Below are 26,986 nucleotides of genomic sequence, written 5' to 3'. Positions count from 1 at the left end.
GTTACCATTTCAAAACTTTCCAGATTTTCAAGTTACCAAGTTCTCTTCACATAGGCTAGGTGCTCTACGAGTTTAAAAAAACTCAAGCTATTTTTATTATTTATTGAAGAAACTTTGGAAAACATAAGCAAGATACCTTTAATGAATGCTACTTGGTGCATCTCAAGCCATCAATTTGAGCCTTCTTAGACACGAGTCGTAGACTTACAGAAAAACCCTAATGGTTATTTTTCTTGAAAATTGAGTTACCATTTGGTAATTTTTTTACTAATGCAAAGTTACCAAATGGTAACCTTGAATATAAAAAAGTTACAATTTGTAACTTTTTTGTCTTTTGGTTCCAAGATGGTTACCAAATTTATACTATGTGTGGATCCCGAATTCCTTTGAAGTTTGTCCCCCCCAATCAATGCTATGTGCATGACTTCATTGATACTTGTTTTGCTTGTTCCTAAAGGCGGCTCTTATCAAGGCACCTTTCAATAATTCATCTAAGATGAGGGTAGCGCTACTCTGTGTCTTAAACGACTATGGAACAAGCTGAAAAACCCTAACTGAGCGCGATGTCGGCAAGGAAACGGAAGAGCATGCAGCAGGCCACCCTTCTGGCGCGCGTGGAGCAGGCAATCCAACGGCGGAATGAGCTGCACCGCGAAGTTCTTCTTTTTGGTGACCAAGAACTCGAGGACAGAAAGCTTTTGCGGGTGTTGAGGATTGAGCAGCAAGCGTGCCTGAAGAGGCTGCACGAAGCAACTGATACCAATACCTCACAACAGTTGCAACGTGATGTGGCACAGAGAAACGACGTGATGGCAGAGCTGAAAGATGACATTAGGTTGACGACGGCAAAAATGGAACGTATGATGGAAATGATGGAGGCAGAGAATGCAGCGATAGCAGCGATGACCGCCGAGGTGGACACCCAGTTGGAAGCAGGTTTGAACTGAGTCTTCTTTCTTTGCATGACTTGTGATCTATCTCTGTTTATGGATATATGATTGCATTGCTTTCCATGTAGATACAAACTATGATTACTTTGACCATGTTCGACAGCTTGGCACACCCTCCTCTCTGTGCAAGGCTGACAATTGGAGAAAAGCTCAAGAAGGGCTTGTATATTTGTGCCACATCCCTCCTGAAGCAGAGCCCCCTTTTCCACTAACCCTAGCGCACCCTGCATTTGCAAATTTTGTTGACAGGTTCAACACTTCAAGAATCGAGTTTGGTAACCAGGAGTGCCAACTTGTGGTTGACCTATGCAACCTGGTGGTACATGATTTCAAGAATGAAAAAGAGAAAATGAATGCATTCAATGCACTGCTCGGCAAGTATCTGGGACAGAAATTTTTTCCAATAACTGTAAAGTCCTGCACCACTGATGGGTCTGTGGTGTCTGAAAGACACATGGTTTACTCAGTGGAAGGAAAGATAAATGAGGGGAACACATTATTCCAGGCTATCCATTATTATGGCTTGTTCCTCTCTGAAATGGAAGAGCACGATAGAGAGAGCACATTCTGTCCCTGTTTTCTTGTTGAGCTGGTGGGTGTCCATATCAGGATCAGTGGACTCGCTTTCTTCTCCAAGGTGGCTTGTCAGCCGTTCACCCCCTTTATGCACTGTTACATCAATTCATATGACAAGACAGACATGGACAGCCTTTGCAGAGCTATGTTGGGCTTAAAAAAAGGGGTTTCTGAATTGCTGAAGTATTACAGTGCACCACCTCCAAAAGTTGATAAGAGGATCCCGTATCCACTACAGGAAAAGCAAGTGCGGTATGTCGAGCGCATTGGAGCCAAGAAGCTTCTTTTTTTGGTGGAGATGAAGCAGACCAGGGAGCGCCGATTGTTTAAGTACTGCAAGAGATATGGGAAGGAAGTGCATAAGAGATGGGCACAAGAAGGTGACCTCGCTCCCAAGCTATTCGACTGTTCAGGAATTGCAGGGGGCTGGTTTGCTGTTGAGATGGAGTACCTCTCTCCAGATGACTGGAAATCTGTCCATCAATGGTGCAACAATGTGCCAGAAGTTGACAAGTCGGAATTGCAGCTAGCAGTTGAGGATGCTTTGCTAAGGGCACATGGGGACATGCGGGCTCCAAACAAGGATTCGATTGAACTTGAGGATGTTTCACAAAGGGTAGAATTTGCACATGGGGACATGCGGGCTCCAAACATCATGGCAAGATCAGTGGAAGGAGGATTTAATATCAAGTTTGTTGATTTTGATTGGGCTGGCGCTGTTTCATCTACATTCTATCCTTCCTTCATCAATACAGAGGAGAAATGGCATGAAGATGTGGCACCTGGGATGCCTTTATCTCAAGCTCATGACAAGTGGTGGGTAGACAAGTGGATCACTGTGAAGCAGAGGAAATCAGAGTGTATGGCATGGGCCGAAGGTTCAAAAAAAGCACAAGTCACGCGTGGCAGCAGCAGCTAGAGCTTGCTTATGTGAAGGATAATGGTCTTTTTTCTTTTTGAAGTCCTTTTTGCAGGAACGAGTTGTCGCATGGTTTACTGTCAGTTTATGATCACCCATGTCATGGCAGCAGAGACGGCTTGAAGACAAGTTTTTGTTTCTGTGCATGTATTCATGTTTTTGTTTATGTGATACATTGGCACATGTTCGCCCTTCATGTGGGCAACCTAAAGACAAGTGGACTACTTAGTAAGGTTTTTGAATAATTAGGGGTTTGACTGTGCATGTCAGCAGTGTCAAGAGTGACCTACGGCCCTTTTACAAATTAGGAAGGTGAATATGTTGAATACATTAGACTTATGACAAACTGTGCAAGCTGATGGCCTCATTTTGTTTTTTGGTTGTTGAGCTGCAAGCTGATCGGCTCATTTTGGGTGTGCTGTGTAAGCAGAGAAAATCAGAGTGTATGGCATGGGCCTTAGGCACAAGTCGCGTGTGGTCTTCTTTCTTTTTGTAGTCGAACGAGGTCCTTTGTCACTTGTGAAGAGCTAGTTCGTATGGCAGTTTATGGTCACCCTCGTATCGACAGCTTGACGGTGTGAAGAGAAGCTGTCCCATGTTTCTGTGCATGTTTTCGTGTTTTTGTTTATTTGATACTTTGGCACATGTTTGCCCTTATGTGGGCAACCTAAAGACAAGTGGATCGAGGGAGGCAATACTAATACTCAGTACTAGGATGTAACACAAGGTTTTTGTATGAATCAGGGGTTCGACTGTGTGTGTTGTGTAAGTTGAGATAGTGTGGCCTGGGCTGAAGGCACAAGTAGCAGCGAGAGCTTGCCGATGTGAAGGATTATGGTCTTGTTTCTTTGTGAAGTCAGTTTTGCAGGAACGAGGTCCTTTGTCACTTGCCAATGAGCGAATGAGTTTATGGTCACCCATGTCATGGTCTTATCTTTTTTTGCTAGTTTATTAAAAAAGAGTTGAAGAGGGTAAAAAACTTTGAAACAACAGTGCATGAAGGGGTTTAAAGCACAAAGTATTGAAGAAAAGTCTCTTTTGCTGAGTTGATATTTATTTGAACTATGCAAAAAGCTTGACGTCAAATGATCCAAAGGGCTTGTGCTGAGGAAAACAGAAGTGAGAAATTAGAACCATAATCTAGAGGCAAGAGCTATGAGACATCAGGACTCGGTAGACATTGCTGGTTCAAAACAGGATCATAAGTTCTTAAATTTTGTCTTGTACTTGGGTGAGGAGGGTTGCCAGAGTCAATAGAGGGCCTTATTGTTGAGGCAGTTCTTTTTTTTTTTGGGGTTGATGATCTGATGGAGCTCTTGCCTTCTTTCTTCTGTTGGGTTAATGTGATGTGTTTATCTTTAAAGGTGGCGAGCTGGTACTTGCTAAGTATTGCCAAGTATTGCTATTGTGTTAGGCGGTCTCAAAATTAACATTTTTGGGGCCATGGTCTCGTCGGGTAGGCATGGCGTTCTTTTATATATTGTGCTCCTAAAAATCTATGACTCTTAAAGTGCTGTTTTGATAGTCATTGGTCAAAGATGCTAGCATACATCTATAAATAGACATCATGAGAGTAGCTTTCATCAAATGATCACACGTGGTATACTTGTGTTTGTCATTTTAATATATATATATATATATATATATATATATGCTTTCATCAAGTGATCACACGTGGCATACTTGTGTGTCTCATTATAATATATATATATATATATATATATATATATATATATATATATATATATTGTTGCTTGGGTAGGGTGAAGGTTGCATCCGGGGTGGTAAACAATCTCCTTGGGTTCAGTAAGTTCTTGACATGCTACCTCGCTGAGAGAGCGAGAGAGTGAGTGAGAGAGAGAGAGAGGGAGAGTGAGAGTGTGTGCGTGTGTACTCACACACACACACACTCTCTCTCTCTCTACCTGTGCTCTCCCACATTCTCTCTCTCCTTTCTCTTGTCTCTCTCACCCCCTCTCTCTCTCTCTCTCTCTCTCTCTCTCTCTCTTCTCTCATTCTCTCCATCTCCACTCTCTCTCTCTCTCTCTCTCTCTCTCTCTCTCGCTCTTTCACTCTCACTCTCTCTCTCTCTCTCTCTCTCTCTCTCTCTCTCTCTCGAGAGGGAGAGAGAGAGAGAGAGAGAGTGAGAGTGAAAGAGCGAGAGAGAGAGAGAGAGAGAGAGAGAGAGAGAGAGAGAGAGAGTGAGTGAGAGAGAGAGTACAAAAAAGTGTACTCTCTCTCTCTCTCTCTCTCTCTCTCTCTCTCTCTCTCGCTCTTTCACTCTCTTTCTCCCCATCTAATAGGGAGAGAGAGAAAATGAGAGTGTGAGAGAGAGAGAGAGAGAGTGTGTGTGTGTGTACTCACACACACTCTCTCTCTCTACTTGCTCTCTCCCACAATCTCCCTCTCTCCTTTCTCTTCTCTCTCTCCCCCTCTATCTCTCTCTCTCTCTCTCTCTCTCGCTCTCTCTCTTTCTCTCTCTCTCTTCTCTTATTCTCTCTCTCTCTCTCTCTTTCTCTCTCTCTCTCTCTCTCTCCGTGATGAGAGAGACGGATAGAGAGAGAGAGAGAGAGAGGGAGAGATAGAGAGAGTGAGTGAGTGAGTGAGAGAGAGTACACTCTCTCTCACTTACTCTCTCGCCCTTTCTCTCTCTTTCTCCCCATCTCACAGGATGAGAGAAAGCAAGAGAGAGAGAGAGAGAGAGAGAGAGGAGAGAGAGAGAGAGAGTGTGTGTGTGTATGTGAAAGAGAGTACGAGAGTGTGCGTGTGTGGGACAGAGAGTGTGTGTGTGTGTGCGCGAGAGAGAGAGAGAGAGAGAGAGAGAGAGAGAGACGTTAGAGAGAGAGAGAGAGAGTGTGTGTGTGTGTGTGCGCGAGAGAGAGAGAGAGTGTGTGTGTGTGTACACGAGAGAGAGAGAGAGAGAGAGAGAGAGAGTGTGTGTGTGTGTGCGCGTGCATGTGTGTGTGTGTGTGAGAGAGAGAGAGAGAGAGAGAGAGAGAGACATTAGAGAGAGAGAGAATGAGCAACATCTCTCTCTCTCTCTCTCTCTCTCTCTCTCTCCTCAAGGCCATGTGGCCACGTGTATTGCCTATGCACAAGCAATACATATGTCAGTGCCACGTGGCCGACGCCGCCACATGGCACTGCACGTTGAGAGCTCTCTCTCTCTCTCTCTCTCTCTCTCTCTCTCTACTCCCCATCGGAGAGAGAGAGAGAGAGAGAGAGAGAGAGAGAGAGAGAGAGAGAGAGAGAACACTCTCTCTCGTCACTCTCTCTCTCTCTTCCCGACGGGGAGAGAGTGAGAGAGAGAGCACACACTCTCTCTCTCCCCGTCTCATGGGGAGAGAGAGCCAAAGAGTAGGGAGAGAGAGAGAGAGAGAGTGAGAGAGAGATTGAGCTACTCTCTCTCTCTCTCTCTTTCTCTCTCTCTCTCTCTCCTTGTCTCACGGAGAGAGAGAGAGAGAGAGAGAGAGAGAGAGAGAGAGTAGTCTCTCTCTCTCTCTCTCTCTCTCTCTCTCATGGAATACGGGAATCAGAATCGAAGAGCTCACAAACAAAGCGGACATAATCTTTCTTGCCCAAACATGAGAACATGAAAGACAACAGCTTCTGGTCCCAGTCTCGGTCTGGTTCTCATTCACAATCTTCTTCAAAATCCTCTGGAGCACTTGATTGGTGGATTCTGCCTGTGGATCTGTCCATTGGCTTGCGGATAATACACTGTGGATTTTTTATGAATAATCATATGTTGTGTCGGGGATGACTTCATTCAGAAAGTGGCCTCCTTGATCAACTAACAAGCTCTACTGGTGGTGGACAACCATGATCATTTCATACAAAAATTTGGCCACAGAGGCAGCCGTATTGTCCCAAAGAGCTCTGGCTTCAGGACAATGACAATAGGGGAAACCTAGCTGGCCTTGTCCACTGGATAGATGAAACCCACGTTTAACAGCTTATCAATTAACCTGCTTGGCATAGTTGGGATTCATTCGGTAATGATTTTGCCGAACAGGGATAGCATCCTCTTTGAGATTGATCTTGTGCTGGTAAAATGTTGAATCAATCCCCTTCATATCTGTATAACTCCAGGCAAACACATCCTTGTACTCTGTCAGCAATTCCTGGAGCTGTTGCTTCCATTCCTGTGTTAATGAAGAACTGACCTTGACCAATTTAGGTTCATGCTCATCGCCTAAATTCATATCTATAAGCTCATCAGCTTGTACTCTGGAACTTTTTTGCATGTTTTTCTCATGTAGTTCCCCAGCTGCTGCAATGAGTGCATTAATTTCCTCTGGTACATCCGGATATAGTGTATCCAGTACGAGCATTGGATCATCCAAAGTGGCCAGTCCTTTCTATACTTCTCTTGCTACTGGTGCTTTCTCTATGTCGACCAAATGAATAGCCGGATCGTATTGGAAAATGATCTTGTCAACATCAACATCAAACAGAGAGACCAGATCTGTATTGTCCTTAAGAATCTGTTCTTCTTCATCCTCTTCTACTCCCTCAAGCCAGTTGAGACCTTCAACATAGAGTGGACGAGCGGACGGCTTGAGAGTACCCTTGTTGGCGACAGATATCCTGAGCTTCTTCTTACCTCTTCGGATGGTGATCTAATCAGTGGCCCAGTTCTGCTTGATTTTTCCATGCCGAAGCTAGGGTCGACGACCCAGGAGCATTGGACCGGCGGCGATTTCCTCCATCCGACAATTTCCTCCAAACGTGATTGGAAAAGCACAGTCAGCCCCACTGTAATGATTTCCCCCCCCCCCCCCCCCCCCCGAGAACAATCCCTAAGGGCCGCACTCGATCCGCCATCTTGACAGAGAAAGGTGCGGGATGGATGTCCATGATTCCCAAAGGTTTTAGCATGGTTTCAGACAAAATGTTAACTCCAGAGCCACCATCCACCAGAACACCAGACACAATGTGATTATTATTTTTCACTGTAAGCTCTGGAATTACCCCATCAAAATCTGGTGTCAGCTCTACCACAACATAGACTGGTGCCTTCTCTGGAACTTCCCACAATTGGTTCTTTGTTGGAACCACCTTCTAGAGTAGTTTTGTCCAAGAACTGGGAACCAGTGTCAAAAATTGATCCAATGAAATATTTAATTTCATTTCCTTCAAATCTTCCCATAGATCGTAATCCGATCTATATCCACCAAGCTGTGGTAGATCCAGTGGGCAACCGGGGTGTCGCCGCATAGGTAAGGGCATTCCATCCTTACTTCTTTCTTTATCCTTCACCGCGACTGGCAAGTAGTCTTCAAGACTGGTTCTTTTGCTTTCATGAATTGGCAAACCATCTTCGCCACTGCGGGCTGGATGGATATCCCGTCTGCGTTCTCACTAGAGTGTCTACTGACACTTTCCTTGGTGCTTCTACTACATTCTCCTTTTGACCAATCACCATGTCACCCTTAGCACTTACAGGGGGCACTGGCATACTGGTTTTGCTACTCTCAGTTGGAGGAAATTGCTTATCCATGTTGACTACCACTAAAACAACCTACATTGGTCAACAAGATATACCCAGAGATCCTCATGGCACATCACTCGCATTGGAACTGACTTGGCATGTCTAGACTGTCGCCTTTGCATCTTGCACCATCCGGGTGACCTAGTCCCTGACCTTCTTCTATTCCTTCCATGCAGCGGGCCTTACTGGACTATTGGATTCATCTTCTATCTTTGTGATCTTGTGAGTGACTGATCCTTTGGATCTAGTGACCACCATTGCCGTTGGAACTTGTTGATTACCATAGAAAATTTGATTATCCACCTGCACCATGTTGACTGCTGGTGCAAGAGGTGGAGGATTAACTCCCTGGGCCTACTGGTGGCATTGCCACATTGGGCAATCCGTCTTTCGGTGGCCTAGAGCCGAACAATAAAAGCACTGGAATGGTTCCCCAGGCGCATTGCCACCACCACGACCTCTGCCAAAAGTACGCCGACGAACTGGTGCCACTGGAGCAAAAACTGGGGCGACTTGTTGGACAGGTACGGTGGATCGCGTGTAGCCATTGTACCATAGCATGGGTGGTTGTCTAACAGATTGCATAAAAAGCCATTAATTTGTACTCCTCCTTAGTGTGACATGGTGGATTAGAACACTTCGAACACCAAACATCTGGTCGTAATCCGAACACAGAGCTAGCTGCACTTCCCCGAGTAAACCTAGCCAATGCTGCCATCAGTCATTCCTCGACTTCTTTCTCTGGCATCTGGCTTTTCTTCTTTTGACTCTTGTGCTTGGACTCAGTGTTAAAATCAGACTTTGATGATGAATCATCTGCCGATGTGTCATCCTCCTCAGAGGAATCAACAGTGGCTTTATGTTTTTTTTTCTTCTTTGTACGAACCATCATGATGGTCTCGGATCTGCGTGCTGCCTCCACCAGTGCATTGAACCCAATGATGGTGACATCAACAGATACGATGGTGGGCTTAAGCTCCTTCCAAAGATCGTGGACAAACCATTCTCCCATGAATGCATCATTGGGATGGATCGTGGGATCCACGCGATTCTGAAAGGTGCAAAATTCGGCCGCATAATCCTCCACAGGAAGCTTCTTCTATCGAAGGCTTCGAAGCTTGTGTGAAGGACTTGAGAAGGGGTTTTGTCCTTCCGGAACCGATGCAAAAACGTATCTCAAAGAGCTTCAAAAGTGGGAAAATGATTACTATCATACTAGGCATTCTAGTTAGTGGCTCGGTCCGTGAATGTTATGCTGAATGCATTCCTCTTTTGAGTTGTGGAAACTGTTGGCAACATTCCATTGGCCCGCCAGATGTTCTCAAAATTGGCCACATGTGTATCCAGATTGCTTTTCTTTTTTCCAGAGGGATACTTAAGGGCCATAGCTGGATACGGTGGCTGCAAGGCGGCGGCGGTAGGGGCGATGGAGAAAGAGGTAAGGGCGGTAAGGGTGGATTGGGAGTAAAGGACACAAAAGATCGGCGATGGAACGATTTGAATTGTCGATCTGGAAGAGATGACCCTAACCCAAGAGGGCCACTGGGTCTGACATTCATCGGGGCTCTAAAACTGGCCAACAAAAGGCCAGTAACCAGCACATTCCTTGCCCGAATTCCTACATCCAGCTCCACTGTATGCTGCTTTGGATCTGATTGGTTGGATTCCTCTAGGTTTGGGGACAATCCAAAATCCGCCCCATGATGGATCTCAGCATCCAACTCTGACTATCAAGAATGGCACGCTAAAAGTGCCAAAAGCCAGTGTTGCCTTACAAAAATAGATGAGAAAGGATCCATTCTTCAATAGAAGTCGTTTTCCCATTCAGCCACTAGGAGATAGCTCTTGTGGGGCATCATCTAGAAAAGAAATTGGTGGGAGATCACCCAAAAGGCGTAAAAAGGGACGAAACTCTGAAAAGGACAACCGATCCAACAAGCCATAAGTTGGGGAGCCAAAAAAAGTGTGAAAAAGAACCTGATCCACCACGCGCCAAAAATAGGCTAGCAGAATGCCATTGAGAATCGAATTTGGTGGAGGGTTTACATGCAATTGTTGATACGCATCCACATGCAGCACCCAGAAAAACATCACCACAGGAAGAAATAAGGCGGCAGCATCTCACAACTTTGTGTTTGATGAAGCAAAGTAGAAACAATTAAACACTTTGTAGCAGGAGGTAGCCATGGAAAAACAGCATTATCAGGCATCAAAAATAGCAATTAACCAGATTATACTGCGGAAACAATCACAGTAGTAGGATCGCCAAAAGTGTTGGCCGGTAGCCAACACTAGATAATTAAATGCCAAAGAGACATAATAATACTGAAATTGAAATCACACATTCATTGCACAGAGCACAGATAACAGAGTAATCATGAAACAGTCTTGCCTTGCATTGTATTATATAAAAAGCTTCTTCTTAGAGAATAACAAATGCAATTTCGTATTGCTTTCTATGCCATGCGCTTATAGTTATAGCCTCAAGGGACATGCTGTTACATCCTGACTATAACTACTTTATTGTCATTCACTAGTAGACTTATTGTGAATAAGGTTTTATTCCTAAGCTAGTCCTAAACTAACAGCCTCACCCTCAACCACCTCACCTACACCAACCTTACCACCACTGCATGCATCATCCCCACCACCACCGGCCGACTGGAGGAAGGAGAGATCCCAACACCACAAGGATTATTGCTCATGCCTAGCAAAGCAAAAGTGCTACCACGCCATAGACAAAGGCTGGATGGGAAGATCCGTTGGAACATTTGCACGATCACGCAACAACAATCTTGGACACTATTGCCAACAAGCAGATCCTCATTTTGTCAACAAGGAGCCAGAGAACACAAAGAAGCTAGATCTGTGCCTCCTCTTCTCTTACCTCTTAAGGGTTAATAGGAATACATACTCAAGAAAGCATCCAGATCTCTGACCAGGAGAGTAGATTATCATAGGCCAAATGAGACCAAGGTGCCAAAGACAAGAGAGGAGCTAAAAGGTCAACCTGAGTGGAGGAAGCCATGGTTATTCCAGAAAAGGTATTGGCATGTGTATTGCAAGGCACCCAAGCATATTAGAGTCACAAGAGTTTATTTCCCCATACCAAGGAGATGGAGTTGGAAAGAGTTCTAGAAAGTAAGGAAGTTGACGAATCAAGCAATGGTCTATAACTTCCCTTCCTTTGCACCACCACCTCCAGGGTAGCCTGACAGAGAAGTGGATGATTAATGTCATGGATAATTTCATCTAGGAATACAAAGAGGTACCATACCCGACCATTGTTACCACCCGTAGCATTTTCAAGTTGATCATTGATATGTTGAGAGCATTTCCAGAGTGGATGACACACAACCATCCAGTCAACAACCTCGCTTTCCCCATCAACCAAGGGCCTACCATCTATCAAATCTTTGGCTACTTTGAGTGAATACAATGGTTTCCAGGCTACAAGATCCTTGACTTCAATGGTTTCCAGGCTACAGGATCCTTGACTTCAAGGAAATGTTCACCAATAAATTTTGGGGAGCCTACTGAGTTCTCAACCTAGAGAGTACTCCTCCACCAAAGGCCGCCAACACTTCATTCATTACTGGCAAACTTTTGGGTGGAGTACCAACACATCACCTTAGAGCACCACACACTTGATGCACTTTCGAGGATGGAACCACCATTAGGAAGGGGAAAATATTAACCACATTGGTTAACAACCTTTGCATAGTCTCTTTACCACATTGGTTAATAGCCTTTGCATAGTCTCTTTACCACATTGGTTAATAGCCTTTGTATAGTCTCTTTACTGCATAACTTTTGTAACTGCACAAAGTGCCTTTTTGTAATTGGGATTCCATCGAGCTTATGACTTGTGTAATGTCGGTGAAGAGTAATAAAATTGGCCACTAACAAGCTTGCAGGTTATGCAATGCCAGTGAGTATAGAAAGCCTAGTAAGTTTAGGGCCGGGCATTGTACATATGAGAATTGTATTTAACTCATTTTATGAAATATGAAAAGGAGGCAATCCCATTTCACAAACTATTATGTTGAGTGAGAGAGATGAGAGAGTAAGAAGTTTAAGCTTGTGCTGAAAAGGAGGCAATCCCATTCCACAAACTATTGTGTTGAGTGAGAGAGATGAGAGAGTGAGAGTTACTTCGATTATGCACATAGTTTTTCGTTGGTTAAGCGGCGGTGGAGGATTGCCTCCCCAAAGCAAAAAAGAAGAGTCCCAAGTGAGAGCAAATCGCCTCACAGACCTCTATCAAGGTGAGAAATCTCATACCTCTCTCTGTGTGTGAATTTTTTTATTTTTATTTTTATTTTTTATTTTTTTAAAGGATGCACGCGTGAATTGTCAAGGATGCACGCGTGAATTGTCAAGGATGCACGCGTTGATTGTCAAGATGTACGTGTTTATCATGCTATGAAAGTTTTCATAAATCCTTAGGATTAACATTCGTAAATCATGAGGATATACGAGTTAATCGTGATTTATGTATTTTTTTAGATTTTCATAATTCTTTGAGATGTACGTGTGTATCATCAGGATGTATGCATGAATTGTTATTCGTATATCCTAAAGATGTTCGTGCGTGTTTTCTAGGATGTAGCATCAATCGTGAGGATTGATGTACGTGAATCGAGTTTTCATGCGTGAATCGTGGTTCATGTATCCTGAAGATGTCTGTGCATAAATCGTCAAGATGCACGCGTGTAACGTTAGGATGTACGCATGTAATGTCGAGATGTATGCGTTGACTGGTAGTGTTAGAATTTTAATAATGCATTTATTTTCTAGCCAGTGGAGGGAATATTTTCAGTTATCTCCAATTAATGCCCCTTAATTCTAGGCAATTCTCACCTAGCCAAAAGATATGCAAATTAAATGCAAGATTGAGATAGCTCAGGATTCACGCGTCGATTTTTAGGATTTACGCATGGATTGTCAGGATGTATGTATGTGTATCCTCTGATATACACGTGAGTCCTAATCCAGAGAGCTAGACTTGATTTTTTTGGATTTTTGATGTTTTTACTTGATGATTCCTATCATGCATATGCTCTATGGAAAGCTGAGAACCTAATCTATTCAATTTAATGCACAATGCTTACCATAAGCCTACCTCCCTGATAGCAGTGCCAAAGATGTTCACTAATTTGAACTCCTTCCTTTTGTAAAGAAGAGAAGAGGAGAGAAAGAGAGAAGGAAGCAATGCAAGGGTAGTTACCAACAAGGGGAAAAGCTATGGCTCTCAAATGAGAAGCTCGTCAATGGGGGACACCACGAACACTACACCAATCCAATCCTCCATCTTGTGTCACTAAAGAAGAAGGTAGAGGAGGTGTGGAGGTGTGGAGCTATGGAGGAAAGGAAGCTAGAAATCTTCTCTCACTCCTAAGCCTTTGCACATGTAGAAGCTTTCAAATAAGCATAGAGAGGAAAGGCAAAAGAAGGAAGAGGGCAAGCACACACACATACACTTAGCAAACAAGCATAGAGAGGAAAGGCGGAAGAAGGAAGAGGGCAAGCACACACACATACACTTAACAATCCAAGAGAGCAACAAGCAACAAGCAAGCATGAACACTCACTCAAGCTCACTCAAGATCTCTCTCTCACTCAATACAAATTTGTGGAATGGGATTACCTTCTTTTCATATTTCATAAAATGGTATATATACATGTGCTTATATGTACAATGCCTGGCCGCCCATGGCATGTCCAGGGGTCCCAAAACTTACTAGCTCTCTATTTGCACTAGCATTACACAAGTTTTAAGCTTTTAGTGACTTATTCATTTCCTCACCAGCATTACACATTTCGTAAGGCTCTGTGGAATCCCAATTACAAAAAAGGTGATTTGCATAGTTACAAAAGATAAGAGTGTGTAGACTACGCAAAAAGCTATGTTACAAAAGATAAGAGTGTGTAGACTACGCAAAAAGCTATGTTACAAAAGGTAAGAGTGTGTAGACTATGCAAAAAGCTATGTTACAAAAGATAAGAGTGTGTAGACTACGCAAAAAGCTATGTTACCCAAAAGTGGTTAACATGGTCCTATATGCCCATAGAGCACAGAGAAGTTTCTCTCCCCAGTTAGTGTGGCTTGGTTCTACAGTTTTGGTTAGGATTGAGCAAAGCACCTTGTTTGTACTTTCTGTTTATCCATTGGCATGAGGGTAGTAAGGTGTGGCCCTTTCAATGCCCAACCATAAACTCGCTTAATAAATGGCTCACCACTTCATTGATGAAGTGACTACCCCTATCGCTAACTAGTTCAAGGGGACAATCGAATCTTGTAATGATGCGGTCATATAGAAATTTTGTAGTTGTCCTTGCATCAACCTTCTTTGTGGCTTTAGCTTCCACCCACTTTGTGCAGTTAGTCATCAGTAACGCAATGATATATCTGGCTTGCGAGTATCGTGTTGGACTGACATGTACCACAAAGTCAATTCTCCATTTTTTGAATGGTTGCCATGACACAATGGGAGTCAAGGAATGGGAGTCAAGGGCATTCTATCTTTTCTTTGAGGAATGGTTGTTCTTTGGCATTCATCACATCTTTTTGTAAACTCAGTTGTGCATCACCAAAGAGTGTAGGCCACCAAAGTCCTGCCAAGAGAACTTTCATGGATGTAATGTCGGCTACAAAGTGTACCTCCTATTAGACTAGCATGAGCCAATTCAAGCGTAGTAAGCGACATAATTGCAAAGTGACCTCCTACTAGACTAGCATGAGCCAATTCAAGCATAGCAACATAATTGCACTCTGGTACACATTGACGCAAGATATCATCCTTTCCCAGCTTATACAACTCACCTATGATGATGAGTTGATATGGTGCATATATTTTGATCAAGCATCGGGCTCAGTCTACATTGGCAAGATAGTAAACAATATCTTCAGCCCATTCAAGAACAATGCTGATAAACAATGCAGGAGCATCTGGTAGTTCATCGTCAACCCCTAGGTGGTTGACCACATTAGGGATTCGAGATAAATGATCGGCATGCACATGCTGCATTCCTTTTTTGACAATAACTATAAAGTCACATTTCATAAGGATCAATAGCCATCTTAAGATTCTTCCTCTTGCACATGGCTTATTGATAAGGTAGAATAAGGCGTGATGGTCAATATAGAAAATGAATTTGTTTGTCAACAAGTAGTGGTGAAACTTCTTAATTGCATAGACCATTACGAGTCCTTCTCTCTTAGTGGTAGTGTAGTTTTGCTCAGTGTCATTAAGTTGACACTGGCTGTCAAAGCTAACAGGAAAATCCATGTTATGCTCACACCAGGCTGTGCCAATACACACCCTATGGCATATGCTAAAGCATCAATGTGGACGTGGAACACGATGTCCCATTTTGAGGCGATATCAGAATTGGTGCACTTGCCAAGGCCTTCTTGAGTGTATCAAAGGATTTTTGGCACTCTTCTGTCCACTCAAATACAATAAGCAACTTGTTCAAGGGTCTTGTTATGTCAGCATAGAAGATAATGAACCTTCTATAGTAGCCTACATGTTCCATGAAGTGTTGTACCCCCTTGTAGTTGGCTGGTGGTGGAAGTTCCAGGATGAGTTTGACTTTGCCCTCATCTGTGGAAATTTGATGTCTTGAGACAATGTGCCCTAAGATGACTGGCACTTGTTGAGAGGATTTAGTGAGATTCTATACAATTGACATCATTCTAAGACTTTGTGCAAGCAAGCAAGGTGTTCTTTCCATGAGGTATTGACACAAAGATCATCCATGAAAACTTCTAAGAATTTTCTTAAGTACTCCTTGTATGATGTACACATTAGCCTTTGAAATGTGCCAGGTGCATTTGTCAAACCAAATGGCATGACACGATAAGCATCGTATGTTCCATAATTTGGTGGCAAAAGCTGTCTTGTGCTAGTTGCAAGGGTCTATCATCACCTGATTATAGCCAGAGAATCTGTCAAGGAAACTATAGGCTTCTTTTCTTGCAATTCACTCCGAAACATACTCTGTGAAAGATAATCGGTAGTGATCGTCGTCTCGCGGACTGTGGCAGCATTAACTTTTTTAAATGAATCCTACTTCTAAGAGCTTTTCAATCTCTTCCTTTACAAGCTTAGAGTACTTGGGATTCATGGGATATGCTCTTTTCTTGATAGGTCATCGTGCTCCATCCATTATAAGAATGGTATGTTTCACTACTTCAAGTGGCACTCCCTTCATGTCATTGTACTTCCATGTGAAACAATCCTCAAATTCTCTGAGGAGATCAGTTAGATCCTATTCTTCTTGTGTGTAAACAAGTCTGTACCTATGTACATAGGCTTTGGGTCTTCTCCAAGGCCTGTCAAATTGACTTCTTTCACCTCTATAGGTCTTTCATTCATAAGAGGTTCTAGGTTTCCCATCCTGAGAGCGTTTAGTTTTTTCAAAGCAAACAAACCTCTCTCCTATTTTGTACTTCTTGAAATGCTCAAGGACTTGTTGAAGATCTTCATGTTGATCTTCTTGTGCATCTTCTTTTTTTCTTCTCGCTCTGCTCTACTGCCAAGGCTTTATTACGTGTTCTTCTTGCAAAGCGCATGAGTTTTAGTTCTTTCTTAGTTTCTTTTTCAACATCATCTTTCCATAACGAGGTTATCTCATCTAACTCACTCTGCCATTCTCGAAGGAAAGCTTCATGAGAGTATCAAACGGCTTGAACATACTTCAGCCAATGTTCTTCATTTTCCACTGAGAACACATATGGTTCTTCCGTTTTTGTCTCATTTTGAGCCCGCAGGCTGATGTGCTCTACTCCTTTTTGTAGCTTATAAGAGTTCATCCAATTTTTGTGTAAGATCTTTTGGAATTTCTAGAGTAGTGGTGGCTGCTCTCAACATATAAATAGATGTTACAAGCACCAAGCCTTCTTGAGTTGAGAATCTGGTTCCCACCTTTGGTGGCAATATATCCATTATGGCCAAGATATGCATTTACCAATTCTCAGAGTCATCAGACCCTGGAAGAGGTGCAATTTCTATGTTAGATGTTGAATCTGATATAGCCTTTTGACATGTGTGACATATATTGACTGACGTTCTCTCCATGGGTCATAGATTCTATTGCAAATGGGCCTCCTGTCATGGGGTGAACTTTCCAAGTTTCTAGATCTACCCTTAAGGTTTGATATTTCTTTCAAATGTACACTCTATTGTTTTTCTCCCAATCGTGGATCAAACATGCTACTCTCATGAAAGGTCTCCCAATTATGCAGTCATGAGAGTTTGGTTGTTGTTGCATGAAGTTCATTAACGACCATAGAAGTTCATACCAAAAATCTTAATCTTGACATTGTACAAGAGTCCCATGGATCTAGCTGTGGCTTCATCTCAACATCAAGCTTTACAACAATGAGGGTTGTATTTTCAAGCTTTGGCTTTTCCCATTTCTCCCTTCATGACTTTGTGATAATGCTAACTCCTACCCCTCCACATCAAGAATAGTAGTGAATTGATGACCTTCATAAGTAACATGAGCATAGCCTTTCTTGTATCATTTTCGAAGTACTCTCCCAATTGGTTCACTGCTGCAACATTGGAAAGTTATTCTATCTCCTCATGCTCCTCTATGTACTCATGAAGTACTCTTTCTTCTTCTAGATCTTCCTCATTATATTCCACTATCCCAGACTTTAGATTGCCATCCATCTAATCCTTTAGATATTTCCAGAGCATAGGGCTACTTTGTAAAAGTGACCCCAATGGACTTGTGCGGATAGGAATGCATGCAACCCTATAGTATCCCTTGGATGCCTTGTGTGTTTTCTTGTTCTTTCTAGTGTGCTCGTATGATACTGAACACTGTCTCTCCCTAGTGTGACTTAGGACATGTGTCAGCAATTTATCACCCAAAATCTTGGAATAGATGGTTTCCAAGCCCATACCCAAAGGATCAGATTCTAGTTCAAAGTCTGGTACTTTAGCAACTTTTGAAATTGTTGGTAGGATTGGCTCTATTGGTGGTGGTTGAGAGGGGCTTATGGATTCTAATTCAGCTTGTGTTTCCCTCACCAATTCCTATGTATCTCGCAGTCTTTGCTTCTCTAACACTGGGTTATTGAATGTAACTTCTTGAGGTTCTCTCAGAGTGTGACCAACCTTTGCTCTTCCTTCTTCTTTTGAGGAAGAATTCAGAATAGAAGTTGTGTCTTCGTCGATTGCATGCAATCCCCTTCCTACTTTCTTGGATTGTCTCCTTCCTGCTCTCTTAGAAGATTATGCCTCTCCTTGTGGATTAGAGTGTGGGGTGGGGTAGGGCTTCCTTGTTTCTTCCCTAGGCTATGGTCCATAGCGGCTTGCCTAGATGCTAAGGATTATGGCTCTCTGTCTGATTTGCATATGTGTCACTGCATTGAGTGGAATAGTGTGAACCATCCCATCTCTCACACTCAATAGGTTTATACCATTCGTATACTCTCCATCATTTCTAGGGTTGGGAGTTTCTACTCTTCTCGAGTACAATCGTTGTACATGTGTTCTATACCACTCTGTGCACAGAGGTGTGAATATAGCAGCTTGGGGTGCTATGGGTAGTCCTCTTCTTGCTGGGCACTCAGCTATCCTATATGGTCCTTTTGACAGTGATGATAACATAATAGTGGCGGTCATGTTCATATCCTTTCCTCTAGCCTGAGGTGCTATCTGGTACACTGGGTACATGTTGTCACCATCCATGACATAATGGCTCAACATTTCTCTTGGTTATGGTTTTAGTATTTTAGCAAATGTGGCCTCAAAAGGGCCTAGGTCCTCTTCTACCTGAATTTCTTCTAGAGCAACCTGATGAAGAGGGGTCACTCTAGGTGCTGGTGGTTGTGGTGGTAAGACGGGTGGTGGGATAGGAGCCATAGGCAACCTAAGTATGCCTCTTGGGTTTTTCGCTTCTTGTGGTGCACCTAGGGCTAGTCTCATGGGTGTTGCAGGCATTGCTAATGGCTGTGTACATAGCAATAATAGGCAGTAGTGCAGGCACTTGTCTCTGATTGTTGGGATCTCTATAACATTAAGATGTCTTATGATTTCCCAATCGAGCACAGTAGTCACAATACAATGTTTGCCTTGGCCTTAGCTGTGCGAACACTTTGTCCTTGTGTTAAGAAAATTGTGGGTGGCTCCATCATCAATCATGATAGTGACTCTACGGCCACCTATCCTACCATATAAACGGACCAAATCATGTGGTTCCACAGATGGCTACCACATCACACCTGGGTGATGGAGCAAGCATGGGTACTATCCGTATGCCCCACGGGGCCACCTCTCTAAACTCTACGGAATTAAGAGGTAATGTGTTAGTTCAAAGGTTCTAAGGTTAGTAGAAGTTACTCTTACCATGTCTTTACCATCCCTTGATGTAGGGACATCACCACCATCCTAGGGGAGGTGGAGTTGATGTAGGAGAGGTGGAGATGATCAAGGAGGGTAGGTGGAGAAGGGCGCCTCCTTCCACTCCCTCTATATCTCTAGTTAGAGTAATACTTCTTGTACTTGGTGTTGCTCATTGTGTATGAGTCTTTTCGCTTAGTGCTAATATTACTATGTGGTCCATGGCTCTTGCTCTCATTATGCTCATGTTTATTCATGGTTAGTGTTTATGCTCCTTGAGTCACACTCTAAGCTTTCCATTGCTTATGAGGTGTGCTAGTTCATCACTCATTCATGTATCAAGCCCTAAAAATGTGCTTGTTGTTTATGTGTTACACATTGCTCTTAGTATGATTTCTTAACTAGTGTGCTAGTTGTATTAACCAATAGCTGACCCTATGAAGAGTTTGCCCTTCTTCAGTTACATAGTACGGAATGCCTGGCTGCTCTTACTTGGAGAGGGCATGAGGATTCACTAGGAGGCACGAGGATTCACCAGGAGGCACATGACATTTCCTCCCCTATTCAGAGGAGATTCTAGCACAAACTTTGGCATTCTTACAGGAGGAGTCAGATCTCTGTCTCATTCATTCTTAATAGAAGTCTCTTTCTTGCAACAAAAAAAAAGTATGCTCAATAAAATCTAATTTGCACTATAATTATCAATTTTTCTATTGTTTATCTCTGGACTCTACTAATCAAAAAACCAATGGATTAATAAAAAATTAGCATAAATCAAGACTTTCTTCTTATTATTTTGCTTGTCTAATCATTCCTAGTAACTTTCTAACCTTCTTATCAAATCACTTACAAGAAAAATAAACTTGCTAATCTTCCCATCTAATCACTTACAAGAAAAACAACAAAAATCAAGCAAAAATGAAAATCACGCTATTATGCCTAAAACCTCTACATAGATGATCTTAAATGTAAAAATCTCTTAGTTGTGAAGCTATTACATGTAAATAACCATTCTAAGTGCATCTAACTAGTTCCTACTAGCATGATTTAATAGAAAAAATACCCAAAAAAAAATTTCTAACACAAATTTCCATTAAAATTGGGAAAAAATACAAATAAACAAACTCTTTTCTCCTTCTTCTTCACACATCAAACTGTATGTGTCTGTGGACATACCACTACTCTACACTAGGTAGGCTATAGAAAGCTCTAAATAGTGATGAGAAATATGAATCTAAGAGGCTAATTGGCCATCCCTAGCAACAATGTCAAAAATATTTAGGCTTAGAGATAAGAGAGGCTCTCAACCTTTCTACCACTAATGTTGTGGGGATCATTGTTCGATGATGCCATCATGAAGACAACCGCTACATGTGGGCATCTCTTGATGTTGCTCCTTCCATACTCAATTTATAACCTTAAAACGATACTCAATGGGTAGCACACACTCCTCTATCTCACACCATAAGCTACACTAGCATAAGCATAGAGTAGAGAAGTAAGAGCAAGGCTTAATTACACAATAGGAGAGTACATATGCATTATAAGATAAGGTGATGTATATACAAGGCCTCATATATTCACACACTTAAACTATGATTGGTCGGGCATCCATCTGATAAATAGCCTATTGTTTATATAATTCTTAATCTCATGATAGAAATTCCATGAAGTACATCACTAGGGAATTTATCCTAGGTTGTTGTCACATGCACTTAGAATCACCATAAGTAATCCATTGGTATAGACATTATTACTTCAAAGCTTAATCATAAATCCTTTGGTGTGTCTATTTTTTAACTTTGGTGTAGAATATTTTTGAAAGCATTTGTTAACCCTAGAAATGGGTTAACAATCACAAATATATAGAAAGATACCATAAAGCATTCAAAATATTGAAACCGGAATCGTTTCTAGGATGCTTGTGGAACTTATGAGAAATTAAACACAACACTTTCAACCACATGAACACATGCCTTGCAGGGATTCAACATAATCAAATATAAGCAATAAACCATAGCAAAAGAATACTTAGCTTCACAAGACACAAGTGCTGGGTGCAATCTTCCCCCCCCCTTGTGCGTGGCCTTCCCCACACAAGAGTATTTAATTAGATGTATCCAAAAATAGGCCATAGCCCCCAAAATATACAAAATGTGCTTTTTAGGAGCACGACACTCTTTCATCACAAAAATAGAGTGTCCCACAAAATAGGACTAGGGTAAAGCCTTTAGGCTTTAATATTTGCAACATTAATGTATCTTCCCTAATGTTACAAAATGGGAAAATCAAATACTAAGGTTCAAGCAACTATGCTTAACCAAAAATAAATGTGATGCACATAAGAAATATTATCCATGCAATATTCTTCAATCCTCGAACTCTTCATCACCTAAAAATATAAGCCCAATTAATAATTAAATTAATCCCACAAATATTAAACAGGCACAAACCATCACCAATTTCATGACTACCAAGCGTAAGTACCCCAGGAATCACCCTGCCATACGAACCTAACTGCAATAATCATAGACGGCCCCAAGCATACGCCATATACCGCACGTATCAATATTTATTGTGGTGTCACCCACGATATTAACCTAGCCCGGCATGATGCAAGAGTAATCTAGGCGTCCCCAAATTACTCAAAAGGGAAGAATACTATTTTTCTAGAGGACTTAAAATACATTCTCATGACATCCCTCTTGATTTCCGAATATGCTCGGAAAAATCTCTCAGGCATCCATTTAGCATCTTCTAAAGGATGGTTCTTAAATGTCAAAAGATATTTAATATATCGATTTTCGATTCTAGTTGTTATCGTTTCTTGATCAATAATGGTGTCAGGAACTAGAACTTCTTCTTCTCCCTCAATATAAGAGGTGGTTCTTCATATGTTGGATGAGAAGGGAGTGTTCCTCGAAATGGTTTCAAGAGATGGATATGGAAAGAGTTGTGGATATTCCAATTTGTTGACAACCATGAGCCGGGGGATCCTCCCGTTCCACTGTACACAAATACAATTCTTTTACAAACATTTCTTTTCAAAAGTAAAGTACGATGCACTTTCCAGCGTTCATGCACATGAAATAAAGGTGAAAACAAATTCCTATTGCAAGTAGAATCTACCATGGAGGTCTTCATTCAATCCATGGAATTGATGGAAGTTATCCTTTTCAACTCATCTTTCATCCTCCCATAGGGCTTAACCTTGGGGAAATCTACTTCTCATCTTAAGTTAAAACCTAGAAGAATTTTTCAAGGCAAAACTGGTTTGACAGGCCTACTTTGAGTCTCTGTAACTTTTTTCTGAGCAGGAACCAAAGAAAACTCAAAACATGAAAGTTGTTCCTTGATAAATTTTCTACAATTAAGTTCCTACTGAAAGGTCTCAAATTCTGAGTCTAAGGTCTTCAAAAACAGACTCCAAAACTGGTCTCAGACCAAAATTCTACAGAAATTCACAGAAATGACTTTTGGTCTACTTTGGAGGGTGAATATCTCTTAATCTGGTTAGAATTTGAGAGGGAACTAAGAAATACACTTTGATAGATTATTCAATTCTCTACAACTTTGCTTTTTGAAGCACTGACAAATTTTGAATGAACAGAAAGATACAGAGCTCTGAAAACAGCTCGTGACACATTTTGGACAGCAGATTTCATAAAAATTTGAAAAATAATTTTTATGATTAATCAGAGATTTAAGGTTATAAATAACCTCTAAAACCTACTAGAAACTTATAACCAAAGTTTCATTAAATTTGAACACTCTCTCTAGAATATTTTCTCTCTCTAAGCTTTTTCACTCTCTCTAGGGTTTGAGGGTGGATATGGGTTCTCTATGACACACTCAACTTATATCTATAATTCCATCTTATTTAGACACTCTCTCTCTCTAGGATAGTCTTCTCTCTCTAGTTATTAGAGTAATCTCTCTCTAGAATTTTAGAAAGAGGGTCAACATCTCACATGGAATAATTATTCTAAACCTTATTAAATAAATTTTGTACTAAAATTCACTCTCTAAAACTTTATAAGAATAATTTCCTCCCTAAACTAAGGTTTTAGTCTAAGGGAGAGACAATAAATTAATAGAGAGGGGGTAAGGATTAATTTTCTCAAGAAAAGGTAGGTTCTAAGGTTAAAGTATGATTTGAATGACTTATTCCAAGAAAAATTTGAATTTTACTCATAAAAATGAATTTTAGAGCAAAAAAGCTCATAAATACCTTGATTTTGATGATTTCTGAGAATTTGAAATTTTTGGAGATGAAGAAATTTCGTGGCCTTCTTGATGTAGACAAGCTATGACCTGCACACACTTGAAGAGTCCTTTTCTGTACTTGGTTGAAGGAGATATGACCAACTTAATGATTTGTACCACCGGGGACTTCCCAAGATGTCAATATCTCTGTCCTTCAAGGTTGAAAAAGGAAAGCACTAGGATGACTGTGTGTGTACCACGCAAGTACAGAAGACTGAATTTGGACAGAAATACAAGAGTGTAAGTGCCCAAGTGGCAATTGGAGTTTGTGCTGTACTTAGGGATGGGGAAGGGGGTGACAACATCAATGCCTAGGGACTTGAAATTGGCGCCTGGAAGAAGAAGGAGGAGGGGGTATTTATAATCCCCAGTGCCCACAACCCACCCTTGGGCCTCTTGAATTGGCTTGGTTCCCCCTTAAAGCAAGGGTGCTTTTGGCTAATTTTATGGATTTTCGGACTCTTATCTCCCAATATAGGCTTATCTCTCTATATTTACTTATCTTGATAAGCAAGTAAGCTAGATAAGGTGTACGGTTTCTCTAGAGCCTTCTTCTCTCCTATTAAGAGCTCTTATCTATTTTTAACTCTTAGCCGAAGTCTTTAGGCTTTCCAACCTTAATATTTGACCCTTCTAGTGCACATCTCTAAATTAATATCCAAGGCTAAGGTGTGCACCTAGATTATTATTTTAATTTACTCTACACACGAAATTTTTAATATTTTTAATGCCAGGAGGTGGGGGGATCATCTTCTCGCATTAAATTTAAATTAATATGAACATTATTTTCTTAAAAATTAAATTATTAATTTTTGGGGGTGCATATTAATGCACATTGCACATTGGTGCACATTTGCACGCACATGTGCGGGATTACATATGCGCTCTGCCTTCTGATCCATCAATCACCACTGCAAAGGATGAGGCTGATTAGGGTTCGGATATTGAGGAAGAGGCCACTGCTCGCGCGCGATAATCGCGCGAGCAGTGGAAGAGGGTGAGGCTGATTAGGGTCCGGATATTGAGGAAGAGGCCACTGCTTGCGTGGTAATCGTTGTGGGATCTGAATATTAGGATTGGCCCCCTGTTGTATTTGCCGCTCATCAGTATCCAATCAAAACTGTTACAGGAAAAAGAGCAGGAGGATCAAGCAGTGGCGCAAAAGGAGTATGAAGATCATAAAAGCGCTGCAAAAATGAATCAGCTTCTCGCCCCACCAGAAGGACACGAGAGTAAATACAGAGCATAAGAATGTGCACATAGCTCAAACCAAAAACACAATTTCCGCATCCTTGCCTTGGTGACTCTGGTACCCTTCAATAAGGCTCTTTTAATCTTCAAGGTGTCCCGCAGCTCAAACTGTATAGCCGCCTTGCGAGCACTCCCCGTGTAGCTGATTGACTTCCTCATCCCGCACCTCTGGATCTGCCAAAACAACCCCTTTGCCTTTATCTCTTACAGCAGACAGCTGCGTAGAAGGTCCTAGTGCAATGGTTTGCCCGATGGGATGGACGACGCCCAATTGAGAAGTACCCGCGCGTCGAGGTCTGACTCATCTCTGTTGAGTGGAGGTGGGGGAGGATGGCATGTTATTGAACTGATAGCCTGCCGCCACTACATCAGTTGAGTTTCCCATTCCTGGGTCACCTCCTACTCTGCAAAGCCCCAACCAGAGATTCTAACTAGTTAAAATCAATCCGGACCGTGCCTGGAAATGTCTGCAGATAATGCACAAGGGCGTCTGAGGTACGATGGCATAGCAGTTCTTCTGAAATGTTTTGTAAAAATTCTTCTTGTGCTTGCCTAGCTGCCTCGCTCGTCGCCTCTGCCTGCTGAACTCTCGCTTCCAGTGCCGCCACCCACTCCTCCAAAATGCGGGTTTTCTCTGCCTGCTGGGTCAGAGATAGCATTCTCCACGCGGAGGTCACTCACTCGCCGCTCCGCTCTGCAGAGCACTTTCTCGCACAGAGGCTACAGTTGTGGAATTACTATACTTGTTGGCAAGGCGGGTAAGGAACCTAGTGCAGGCAGCCACGTGCTCCTCCTAGACTGAATAGGCTGCTTGGTCCTAGGGGAACGCTGCTTCTTCAGACCTTGCCATCACAACCGGTACCGCAGCATCAGATGTCTATGGAGGAGGAGGAATTGAGACCGGAGACAGGGCCGCACTCCCCGCAACCGACTGCAGCACCCCCGTGATTGCCCCCACTGTCCCAAAGGGGAAAGAGAAGAGGGGCTTGCCACCAATGCTGCCGTGCTGGCCCATCGGAGGTTCGGAAGTGGTGTTGACCACCTGACTTTGTGGTGTCTCCGGGACCACCACAGCCTCAGCTTCTGGTAGTACCTGCCCTTGTGACACCTCCCTATGCTATCGCTGTGCTTTAGCGTGTTCACTCGCCTTGGTGCGTGGATGCTTCTTGCCGCTCAGCCTTTGGAGTTGCCCCACGGTGTCCGATGCCACAGCCTTGCCGCCTGTTCCCTCAGGTAGTAAGGCTTGTACCACCACGCTAGAATGAAAGTGCACCTCAAACTGATCATAAATAGGAAATAGCACCATCAGTAGTTGAGCCATCTTGCTATTGATAGTGGCTGCCTGCATCTCGCCCGCCAATGTTACTCTGTTGGCCTTTGCTCGAAGGCGTTCCTTATGAATATGAGCCCACGCCATTGGCTGGCTCTCGGCAGTCACCAACACCTTCTTGACTCGAGTAGAGATTGTGTAGGTTTTAGACTGGCACCAAATGGATTCCAAAAATCACATGTAAGCAGTCTTGTGAAGCCAGCTGATGGAGCAACTGCTTAGTTTGAACTCGCCGCTCACCTTAAGGCCAAATTCCGCTTGCATTTCATTAATCGGTACCACCATCATCGCAGCTTGAACGCCCATCCGCCGCGCCGGCAAAAACAACCGCCTATGGATGAGATCCACCGTGAGACAAGTATTATCTCCCATGACAAGAACTGCATCTCTTGTAGATAGATTCTCTAGTATTGCTAGCGTCCTCGGATGGTTGGGGACGACGTTCCAGTCGAGGCTGCTGAATACGCGCAACCTGTGAGCCTCCAGCCAGGTATTCACTTCCACAGCGAAAAGAGGGATGAGAGGAGTAAGCGGGATGAACTGCACGGACGACATCACCATCGCCAATAGGAGAAGCTCGCTAAACCACGAGAGCAAATGCAGTGTAACCTGGCCAAGGAAGAATATAAAATAAAGCTTTAGGCAAGGAACAACTCTGCATGCCAAAACTCCCAGGCTGACAAAAGATTTCCTCGATCCTTGCATTGTGAAATGACTTGTAGTGTAAATATCGATGCCATGCAGACATCATACGCAGACATCATGCAGAGGGAACGGGCATGCGACTTCATGATTTGGGTGGTAATGGCATAGCCGAAAGCCATTAATAGGATTAGA

At 42.6% G+C, this 26,986-nt stretch overlaps 1 protein-coding gene across 1 annotated transcript; it reads left to right on the top strand.

Annotated features, from left to right (window-relative positions):
• Positions 1-388: 388 nt before the first annotated feature.
• Positions 389-2,791, top strand: LOC147606887 (uncharacterized). Its single transcript, XM_086791274.1, has 2 exons — positions 389-936; positions 1,019-2,791. The coding sequence occupies exons 1-2, from the start codon at positions 564-566 to the stop codon at positions 2,443-2,445; spliced, it is 1,800 nt and encodes a 599-aa protein (XP_086647400.1). The 5' UTR covers positions 389-563; the 3' UTR covers positions 2,446-2,791.
• The last annotated feature ends 24,195 nt before the right edge of the window (positions 2,792-26,986 follow it).

Source organism: Cibotium barometz, chromosome 56 (genome assembly GCF_041138505.1).
Source record: "Cibotium barometz isolate CiBa-2024 chromosome 56, ASM4113850v1, whole genome shotgun sequence".
Classification (NCBI taxonomy): Eukaryota; Viridiplantae; Streptophyta; class Polypodiopsida; order Cyatheales; family Cibotiaceae; genus Cibotium; species Cibotium barometz.
This window is presented reverse-complemented; position numbering and strand designations above follow the sequence as displayed.

Bases quoted from the DNA above. Each gene is read 5' to 3' on its own strand.
- LOC147606887 (XM_086791274.1), top strand. From the start codon at position 564: ATGTCGGCAAGGAAACGGAAGAGCATGCAGCAGGCCACCCTTCTGGCG. The intron at 937-1,018 runs GTTTGAACTGAG...CTTTCCATGTAG, and splicing joins GGACACCCAGTTGGAAGCAG to ATACAAACTATGATTACTTT.